Here is an 11,026-nt window from a genome sequence, read left to right on the forward strand (position 1 = left end):
GAAGTAGGCAGAAAATGATCACGGAACAGGGCCAATAAAGTGGACCCGTGTTCCAATGGCCAATTCTGCCGCAGACGTCACGCACGATCGCACGGCATGCAAAGCCCGATCCACTCGAACCGTGTCAAGGACCCGAGTGGAATCGGACTCTGCCCGATCGGGAGGGTCCAACAGTGTGGACAGCGTGCTCATCCATGTCAAGGCCTGTGATTGGGCCTCGACTGTGGAAGAAACGGTGGCCTCAAGATTGTGGAACGAAGCAGAGCTCAGTTCCACCTTCTTGACCGAAGGCACCTCCCCAACGAACACATCACCGTCAGACCCACCCTAAACACTCGAAGTCTGGAAAGGGAGAGTTCGAGAGTCAAAGGGAAAAGGGAGGGACGAAACAGATTGGACACGAGGAAACAGTGGAGGTGCGCCTCCCGAAGGAAAGCATGGCACTGAACCCGCGTCCTCCCGAGGAACATAGGTCGCGTTTGCACGTGAATCTGTACTCCTCAGGCGATGTGCTGCCGCTTCCACCGTGGCACTTAGACTAGGGTGGAACGCGAATTGCCGGCGGCCGGATCGTTCATAAAACGAGCCGCCGGCAGACGCGGCGTGAGCCTCCCGCGCCCGGGCCGAAGCGGACTCAAAGGACGAGAGGGCGTCTCAGGGAAGGACGTCCTGAAACTGTTCAAACGTCCTTCTAGCTGTGCGAGGACGAGCCTCCTGCCTCTCGTCCTCAGACCCCGGGTCCACGTCCTGTGTGTCAACACTAGACGACAGACGCTTAAGAGAGGCATCCGTGACGTCAAGACGCCGCGTGATGTCTGTCATGTACTGTTGGAAAGTACGAAGCATAGCTTCGGAAGTTCCATCAGAAACCGGCAAGGGTAGAGGTTCAGTGTTAACCTCAGGGCGACCCTGATCCTCCTCCCTATCGTCCTCCGACTCACTCTCCTCTTCACTTCCCGACAACTCCTCAAAAGCAGGAGTGTAGGGAGCTTGAGGGGGAAGAGCCGAAAGCGATGAAGCAGGCTGTGAAGAAACGCCCACAGAAGCAAGAGGCCGCGAAGACCCCTGCCCCAAAGACGAAACGTCTCCAGCAGCCGAAGGGGGAGAAAAACAACAACCCTGCGACTGTTGGGTCAGCCCAGCCAACGAACCCCCGCCATTTATAGACTGAACAGGAACCCATCGGGTCTGATCAGAAAAGAAATGGTCCGGTCCGGTCGGGGGTGCCGATCCGGTCCGGTAGGGTGGTCCGGTCCGGTGCCGTACCATCCGGAGGTCCCGTTCAGCACCGAACCATCGTACCCACAGAAGTGTTCGGGTGGTTAGGTCCGGACGTGGACATACCGTACCAACCGGACCCGTAGGTCCGGTGGTCCGGTATGGTCCGGTTTGGTGCCAGACCATCCAGACCAACAGAGGTGGTCGGGTGGTCCCGCACCGGACCATCCGGACCCGTAGGTCCGGACCCGTAGGTCCGGTACCATCCGGAGGTCCTGTTCGGCACCGAACCATCCGTACGCACAGAAGTGTTCGGGTGGTTCGGTCCGGGCGTGGACGTACCGTACCATCCGGACCCGTAGGTCCGGTTCGGTGCCAGACCATCCGGACCAACAGAGGTGGTCGGGTGGTCCGGACCGGTCCGGTAGGGTGGTCCGGTGTTCCGGTCCGGTGTTCCGGTCCGGTCCCGTACCATCCGGAGGTCCCGTTCGGTACCGAACCATCCGTACCCACAGAAGTGTTCGGGTGGCTCGGTCCGGACGTGGACACACCGTACCATCCGGACCCGTAAGTCCGGTATGGTCCGGTTCGGTGCCAGACCATCCGGACCAACAGAGGTGGTCGGGTGGTCCGGTCCGGACCGGACCACCGGTCCAGCACCGGACCATCCGGACCCGTAGGTCCGGTCCGGTCCCGCACCATCCGGAGGTCCCGTTCGGCACCGAACCACCCGTACCCACAGAAGTGTTCGGGTGGCTCGGTCCGGACGTGGACATACCGTACCATCCGGACCCGTAGGTCCGGTTCGGTGCCAGACCATCCGGACCAACAGAGGTGGTCGGGTGGTCCGGACCGATCCGGTAGGGTGGTCCGGTGTTCCGGTCCTGTGGTCCGGTCCCATACCATCCGGAGGTCCCGTACGGCACCGAACCATCCGTACCCACTGAAGTGTTCGGTCCGGACGTGGACCTACCGTACCATCCGGACCCGTAGGTCCGGTATGGTCCGGTTCGGTGACAGACCATCCGGACCAACAGAGGTGGTCGGGTGGTCCGGTACCGGACCATCCGAACCCGTAGATTCGGTCCGGTCCCGTACCATCCGGAGGTCCCGTTCGGTACCGAACCATCCGTACCCACAGAAGTGTTCGGGTGGCTCGGTCCGGACGTGGACATACCGTACCATCCGGACCCGTAGGTCCGGCATGGTCCGGTTCGGTGCCAGACCACCCGGACCAACAGAGGTGGTCGAGTGGTCCGGTCCCGACCGGACCACTGGTCCGGTACCGTACCCTCCGGACCCGTAGGTCCGGTGTGTTCCGGTTCGGTGCCAGACCACCCAGACCAACAGAGGTGGTCGGGTGGTCCGGTCCCGACCGAAACACTGGTCCCGTACCGTACCATCCGGACCCGTAGGTCCGGCAAGGGCCAGAGGTACTGTCCCGCACCGGACCCTAAGGTCCGGTACGGTCCCGTACCATGGGTCCCGTCCGGACCAAACCCGGAGGTCAAGTCCAGTCGGGACCCGTGGGTCCGGTTCGATCCCGACCCGTAAGCCTGGAACGTTCCGGACCCTTGGTCCGGACCATCCGTCACCCGAACACCAGACGCTAAGGAATGGCGTGGGGTCAAGACGGTCCGGTCGGAGGTGTCGGTCTGAGCAACAGAAACAATGTTCCCGTCGCCCTGACCATTCGACAGAAGTACCACGTTCTGTCGAACACCTCCACGTCCAGTAACTAGTCGGCCGGAGCGTTTCAAGAGGGACAGCCACCAGTCACACGGACGTCAGAGGGAACCGTAGTAGCAGTGGTCGTAGGCACGAAGCCTGAAACCCCTGCCCCCACAGGACCGCCCTGAACGGGGTCAATTCGCATCCCAACCCCAGCGGGGAGGGAATTCAGAGACCCCGTCATCTCCTCCGATCTCCCCCCCCAGGAGGCCGAAACTACTGTCAAAACAGCAGCAGACGACCCAGCGAGGGAGTTCAGAGGAGGACCCGTGTCCCTCCTGGCTTCCACAGCGGTGGAAACCGAGGAGGGCACAGGAGAGGCACCGGAAAAGGAAGATTTTAATGCCAACTGCACCCGGTGTTCCCAGGCGGTCACCCATCCAAGTACTAACCGGGCCCGACGTTGCTTAACTTCGGTGGTCGGACGAGAACCGGTGTTTTCAACGTGGTATGGCCGTTGGCTGTCAAAACCTGAGTCTCTCCAGTAGCCCCTAGATCGGATTCACCAACCCCCAAAGAGGGTTGGGAATCGACCTGCCCCCGGATTCGAGCCAGGGGGGAGAAGGAAACCTTCCCCCCAGGCTTGAAACCGGGAGGAGCTGAAGCCTGAGACTGAGGGCCGGACAACGGCGTCGAAGGGGGGGAAGCCTGTTCCACTGAAGGAGAAAGAGAAAGAAGCTTTTTCTTTCCCCTCGACCTTCCCCGAACCTTCGACGGCGCAGCCCCGCCCGAAGTCCCAGGCTCAAGCCCAGCCTGTTTGAGCAAGCTCGCATTGAGCTTGCTCAAACAGGCTTTCTCCGCCCTCCCTCGCCGCAAACGCAAAGCGTTTGGGGAGGGAGAGTCGGAGCGCCGAAAGATCCCCTTCTCCGTGCGTAAAACATGACGCTGGGCGCCCGGAGAAGGGTTGCCCCCGGCAGACTCTGGTTCCGTAGAACCAGAGCCCAAAACAGGACGAGACATCCTACCTCGCCCTGTACGTACCCTTAAAGACCGAGAATTAACAAAATTCAAAGAAAATTTAGGTCAATACTCAAGTGAATGCGGCGAAACGAGAAGCAGACGACCGGTCACCACGAAGTAGGACGGGAGGCACGCCGAGTCCGCCACACAAAAACGGAGGCACAAGTTGAAGGAAACACAACGTAGCCTCAAGCCAGAAGTGGAATAACACACAATAATCCAACAGGTGATAGTCCACACAGAAAAGGAGCCTCTTAGTCCAAAATAATCCGGGAGCGTAGCAGAAACACAGCCGGTCTGACACGCGCGAAAAAAGAAAGAGGACGCGCCACCTACATCCTGTGGGGGGGAAGCACTCGGACAGTGCTTGGGATCCACGGTGGCGCATGGTTATGGGAGATAATTGTACCCACTCAGCGTTTTGTCCAATTTTTTCGGCCTATAATAGATAATGTGCAAGAATAGTACTGTCGAGGTAAGTGTTATATTGACATGCATACTGTAGTGTTCAGAACATCAAATATTACTGTCTTACTCAAGTCCTAATCAGGCTCTACTAACAGATTGTGTCTCATGCATGGCGAAATGAGATTCCTGATACCTTTTTACCACTAAGTCCATGACATGGACAATGAAGACATATTCATCGGCATGGCCACTAGCAGCAGACTATAGGTCACATCGCTTTTCAAGCTAATTTACAGATACATTTTGGACGTACATGAGGACTGGAGTACAGTGTATATGTTCCTACGCCTAAAAAAACCCCACCTAAACTAATGCCAGGTACAGAGGATCCCCCCCCCCCCCCTTCAAGACTTTCCCCTTTTAAAACGGTGTTATCAGATTGTCTGACTCATAACCGCTGTCAATGTATCCGTACTTGCAGACCTGATTTTCTCGAATTTATGGAAGTCTTAAAAAGGGGTTCCACTGTAACATAGCCTTACACACACACACTCCACCTCACCCCAATCCCTGGGATAAATACCTTCCTTGGTAGCATCTTGTTATCCAAAGGATACAGAGAATACAGTGGAACCCCTCTTTTACGACACCCCCCCCCTCCTCTCCCAATTTAAGAATCCCTCACTTTTAAGACCCTGTTTTCTCAAGATTTTCTGTTCATAACCTCTGTTAAATTACCCCCATTTTAAGACTCCCTCCTTTTTAAGACCTGATTTTCTCAGATTCTTGGAGGTCTTAAATGGGGTGTGTGTGTGTGTGTGTGTGTGTGTGTGTGTGCACCCTGGTGTGTGTGTGTGTGTGTGTGTGTGTGTGTGAGTGCACCCTGGTGTGTGTGTGTGTGTGTGTGAGTGCACCCTGGTGTGTGTGTGTGTGTGTGTGTGTGCACACCCTGGTGTGTGTGTGTGTGTGTGTGTGTGTGTGTGCATCCTGGTGTGTGTGTGTGTGTGTGTGTGCATCCTGGTGTGTGTGTGTGTGTGCACCCTGGTGTGTGTGTGTGTGTGTGTGTGTGTGTGTGTGTGTGTGTGTGTGTGTGTGTGTGTGTGTGTGTGTGTGCGTGTGTGTGTGTTACACTGTACATGTATACTTGACAACTGAGCTCACCTCCAAAGTCATATTTCTTGACTCTGGGTACAGTGCCTGGCCTCTGGTTTTCTTTGTGTGATTGACCCGGTCTTAGGTTCTCGCTGGCACGACCAAGATCTGGAAGCAACATTCAAGCAAAAATGTACTCATTGGAATCCTCACATAATAACAAAACAACGCCTATGGCATATTTATGTTTGTGTGCACAAAGCCTGAGACCCAAACACTGTTAGTGAACTGAGAAGCCTAAACCAGGTGGGTTTTTTTTTATTCCACAATTAGTAACTAGAAGTTTAACAGAAGATCACTAAGTTTGCGCATTGAAATAATTTCCAAAAGGCTAACTCAACAATTCTCATCAAAACAAACATCTTCTGGAGTGTCTTCGTCCTTCCACATCTATCTTTTAAACAAAGTTGTTTTCTGATATCTTTTACACAATTTTGTGTGAGTGTATGTGCATGTATGTGAGCACGCGTACATACATGTATTACGTTATGACAAACCTCTCCCTAAAGACAGTGGCAAACAACGGTCAACCCAACAACTTTGCCCAAGACTTGTGGAAAGACTGGTATAACAACTTCACCTAACACCTGTGGAAAGACTGGTACCTGTCATTTTGCCTGGCGCAGTCCCAGGTGGGTGTATGTTGACAGCGGGAGCCACAGAAGATGAGGACGGCTTTACAGGCTTTCGTTTCAGGCTGCCCCGCGCGCTGCCTGGTGGGCTGGTGGGTGTATCGCTAGGGGAGGCAACTCGCTCCACAGCTGATCGAGGTGTGGATTTGTTGGAGCGTGGAGTAGTGCTGCCACGGCGAGGGGTTGTGGGTTTGCTCCCCTTGACGGTCCCTTTCTTCTTGATGGTGTCGCCGAACAGGTCTGCATCCATGTCATCAAGTCCCTGGAAACACACAGAGTAACACATCAGACAGTTGTCATAGAGGGAATCGGACAGGAACAGAGAACTTCACAAATGGTATGATTGGTTGAACCCTGCAGAATTTCTTGTGAAATTCATATGCAAGGGCTGATGTATGTCAGAATTCCAACAAAACGGAGACTAACTGCAACAAAAAACAAGTCGCGTCAAGCAATTTAAAAACATTTAATCTATTTGTCGGCTTGAAACTTAAAGATAGACACTGAAAATCTGGGATATATATAGAGACTTACAGCAATAGATTTTGCCATTGTTCCCACGTCTGCATCGGAGATGTCAGACTCAACATTGTTTTCTGCCATGGCTGCCAGGTTACTGTAAAAATCATCCTTGCCTCTGGGAAAACAAGCAAGTACATGTTTAATCACCACAAACAGTTACAATGTACTACCTAATTTAGCAGTTCCATGTCGGCTATTTAAACCATGATGTACAAATTTCAGCCTTGCATTCATTTTTAGGATTACATTTTAAAATCAGTCGCATGATCCTTCTAACGTACTGACCAATCAAAAACTGATATTTAGTTACCCACACCTTTTATCAAGTTAGACATGTTGGAGATCTCTATACATGCACATGATTGTACATACATAATCATTATTACATATATAAAGTGGGGAAAAATTAAAAATGCGTCAGCTGAAATAAATGAACCACATTTACAGACAGTTTAGAAACTGCATATTTGTGAAGTGAACTTTTTTCCTTGACTATTCTTGCCTTCCTCTCTATCTCACTGTCACAATTTAACAAATACAGTTCAAAGAGACACATACCCATTCTTGGCTGCTGGTCTATTTCGACCCTGGAAAACAAATCAAGCATGTTACAAATGATGTTAATCGAACAGAACAATACCATAAGAAGAGAAAAAACAACAAGAACAAGAACAAAACAAAATAAATTAATTAGAAGTGCATTGATTTTGGTACAGTCTTCCACCAGCTAAGGCACTGCATACCCCCAGTTAAGGCCAAAGCGGCAAGACTCCACACACACATACACACAGAGTTGTATAGTCTCCTCCTGGAAGTTTGGCTACTTGTATTATTACACCCCCGGTATAGGGGTGTGTTTAGGATTCGGTCGATGTGTTTGTTTGTTTGTTTGTTTGTTTGTGTGTTTGTGTTCGCATATAGATCTCAAGAATAAACGGACCGATCGTCACCAAACTTGGTGAACAGGTTCTATACATTCCTGAGACGGTCCTTACAAAAATTGGGACCAGTCAAACACACGGTTAGGGAGTTATTGGTGGATTAAGATTCTACAAGGACTTATAGAGGGACATATTAATGGTCAAAGGGAAATAACCTTCTCAGTTGGTGGCAGTGAGAATGGTAAGGACGGGGGTGTTTTTCCTACCTCGAGGAATTTCTTGTTCTTGTTGACGACAGTGTATCAAATGCAAAACAAAATTGAAGGGATTCTCAACATGTGACTACTACTTCTGTTATTACTGTTTATGAGTTTCCATCATAATGTTGCATGTATTCTGTACGGGGAACAAAATTCTTGCAGAGAAAAACTGAAGACCTTAGCATTCATACCTGTGGAGCTTTCTTCCTCGGGGTATCCTCTGAAACAAAAGGACAAGTATTTAACTATATTTTAGTAAACAAAATACAACTTACAGCATTACTATTTCTCTCGCAGTACATACTGTCTTGTTGTTTTTAACCCTTTCCTGAAAATACTATCCTGCCCATGGAACAAAGCATGCAAGTTGAAGTTAAGCCTTTGCCAATGCTACACTTATTTCAAACCTGCATTTTATATTACATGTACACTATGTTTTAAAATCGGAATAGATAATTACTGATTTTCACCAACAAGCATGTCTTGGCTGCTCAAAGTAAGAGGGAACAAGAATCTGTAGCCTACAATTCTATCACCGGCACTTTCACCAGTAAATAGTAAGCTACGAGAGGATTAAAAACTGCATACATATAACCCAAATATTATGAACTTTTCTTTTCACCCACTGTCAATCACTAATGAAAACACTCACCTGGGTCCAGTAAATCCCCCAAGAGGTCATCAAGGGAATCTTGTTCCTTCTCTGGAGGGGGAGAATAAAACAGGCATGGATTTAACTATTATTGTATTAACACAAATTACACAAATCTAATGATTACATCAAACAGAAAAACAAACAAAAACAATTCATAAAAGCATGGACCTGAATTGAAAAATTAATTGAAATGCATCTTGATTTTCATGGGTTTTTTGGGGGGGTGAAAAAGCCATTGCTTCAAATAATATCAAGATGAAGTGAAAGCATGTTGTGTGTGTGTCTGTGTGTGTACGTATGTGTGTCCACATGCACATGTGTGCTTTTTAAGAGACTGACTGACTAATTATTAGGGCTTGACATCCTCTTAATCTTAGACCAGTTGGCCTATATTGGGACAGGAGAGAGAGAGAGAGAGAGAGAGAGAGAGAGAGAGAGAGAGAGAGAGAGAGACAGACAGACAGACAGAGACAGAGACAGAGACAGAGATCAGAGCATGAGTTGTATTTTACTAGTGTGTTCTGCAACACTTATAAATACAGTGGAATCCAGCTATAATGAACCTGGGTATAAAGAAATCCCTCTTTTAACAAACTGCCATTGATTTCCCGGCAGACAGCCTTCTATTTCTTACTTGTTACTTTCCGGCTACATCGAACCTTTTGAACTCATTTGCATAACGAACCCCTCTTTTAACAAACACGTTTTCATCGCCCCAGAGCCGTTTTGTCTCTAAAAGTCACAAGGCTACAACAAACTGATATCAATAATTGTCTCCAAAGACAAAAATACACAAATATACACAAACACAAGTGCATGCACATTGCGTGATGAGCGAACTCTGAACAAACAGCGGGAGGTGCACGGAACAGCCACCGCCGCTGTGTTGACCCAGAACCGCTCCCAACACCAACTGCCACAGAAGCACGTGTTGCTGCCAATACCCTACGTCGCTACTTGCAGGCAAAGTGCAGCGATGTCTGTGACTTGGATATGATCTCCAAATTGGAGTGTACAGTGGAGAAGTGTGCCAGTTCTGAGCAGCGTCAGGCAAACATTCTGGACTTTTTCAAAACAGCTTAGTACGTGTGTCGCGGCAGTGTCAGTGTGTGCAGTGTCTTTTTTGACGGACACGGAGATTGATCAGAATGTACATGTATGCTTTTACACGACTTTTTAAATTTTACTTCTAAAATTGTGACAGTAAAGTGAACACTTGAACTATGCCTCTCTCTATGGATTATATTATGAAGCTGTTGAAAACATGCAGAGATTGTACTCTCCAAGGAAAGATCGATGGGACGATCATTTGAAGGTGAGTGGGAAAACTTGTCTTAAGGCCATTTAGGGTTGAAAACTCTACAGCGAATTGCTGATATCCATATATAACAAACTAAAATGTATCTCCCTTAAGATTCGTTGTACCCGGACTCCACTGTAATCACAAACTTAAAGGTGTACAATCCGAGTAACCATTTGGCATGTTTGACATTTTTCTGATGAAATGAACCTTATACCTCTAGCAACAGTGTGTGAAATACGTGTTCCTCAGTCTCAGGGGCAAAAAGTGGACAGGAAGTAAAAAATAAGACCAAGGTAACAAAAGCGAACAAATTCCAGTGAGGCAAAGCTACCCCAAACACATCCGGTTGAAACTCAATGAAAATTAAATAACAGAGTGCTCAAACGCATCTTATTTTAAGGTATTTCTTGTGTGTGGTGACAGAAGTGACAACCTCGAGCCAAAACAATTAAGATATATCGCTATTGGCACGGTTAGACCGTAAATTAAAGACAGTGGTTTTTTTGTCCATTATATCCTTAAAGGAACAGTAGTCTGAGTAGAAAAAGTACTTACGTTTTGATTTACTCCCCAGCTGAAAACAAATTAAAAGAAATCAGTGACATTGACAAAAACATTCATGAACTTCTAAAAGTAACACAAGAACACATTATTTCAACCTTATAGCAAAAGTAGGTACAATGTATACACATGACGAGTGTACAAATAAGCTGAAAGTGAAACAATGTCAGCAAAAACCTGACACAGTGAATTTGCAAATCAAAAGTGCCCCTGTTCAACCTCAATCAATGGCTACAAAGTACAATAATAATTGCTATAGTTCTCCGACTGTGAAGAATCCTGGACTTTATCATTTCAAGATAAGTATCTGAAGCGTTTCCACGCTGCATTTTATGAAATGTATATGAGGCTTTGCCAAAAGGTGCTGGGGGGGTGCTTGGACATTTGTGACAAACTAAACCTTTTCAGTTGATTTTTTTTGGTGTTTTAAGTGATACATTAGTCTTTGATGAACACATTTGTGTAATAAAAGAATGGTTTGTGCATTTGGGAAATGTGTACGGTTTGATAATATGCCATAAAACGCCAATTTTGAGAAAAGCCACATGTGCAACAAAACTGACCACAGAAGCCATTAATATCATTTCATACAACTGGTAATTATTTATTTCTAGTAAACAGACCCTGCAGAAGCATTATCAGTCTTTAAAAGTACATTTGGAGCCAAATCTTGAATGCAGTGTCACGTAATGTCGCAAAACGCTCAAACATCATAAAAGTCAAAACTGATACTTTCTGCTAAG

General features: G+C 48.3%; 1 protein-coding gene and 1 non-coding gene across 3 annotated transcripts in view; both read right to left on the reverse strand.

Annotated features, from left to right (window-relative positions):
• LOC138958370 (fas-binding factor 1 homolog) overlaps positions 1-11,026 on the reverse strand; it is a 61,114-nt gene that overhangs the window by 46,264 nt on the left and 3,824 nt on the right. For both annotated transcript variants that reach the window (XM_070329491.1, XM_070329490.1), the window contains exons 2-8: positions 10,278-10,296; positions 8,417-8,467; positions 7,956-7,984; positions 7,182-7,210; positions 6,636-6,738; positions 6,075-6,363; positions 5,479-5,577 (exon numbers count right to left, since the gene is read on the reverse strand). In XM_070329491.1, the coding sequence (XP_070185592.1) occupies positions 5,479-5,577; positions 6,075-6,363; positions 6,636-6,738; positions 7,182-7,210; positions 7,956-7,984; positions 8,417-8,467; positions 10,278-10,296 (619 nt within the window). The remainder of the gene's footprint in view (positions 1-5,478; positions 5,578-6,074; positions 6,364-6,635; positions 6,739-7,181; positions 7,211-7,955; positions 7,985-8,416; positions 8,468-10,277; positions 10,297-11,026) is intronic.
• Positions 3,293-3,411, reverse strand: LOC138960540 (5S ribosomal RNA). Its single transcript, XR_011454017.1, has one exon. It is a non-coding gene; the product is annotated as a 5S ribosomal RNA (ribosomal RNA).

This window comes from Littorina saxatilis, linkage group LG2 (genome assembly GCF_037325665.1).
Source record: "Littorina saxatilis isolate snail1 linkage group LG2, US_GU_Lsax_2.0, whole genome shotgun sequence".
In the NCBI taxonomy this organism is placed as follows: Eukaryota; Metazoa; Mollusca; class Gastropoda; order Littorinimorpha; family Littorinidae; genus Littorina; species Littorina saxatilis.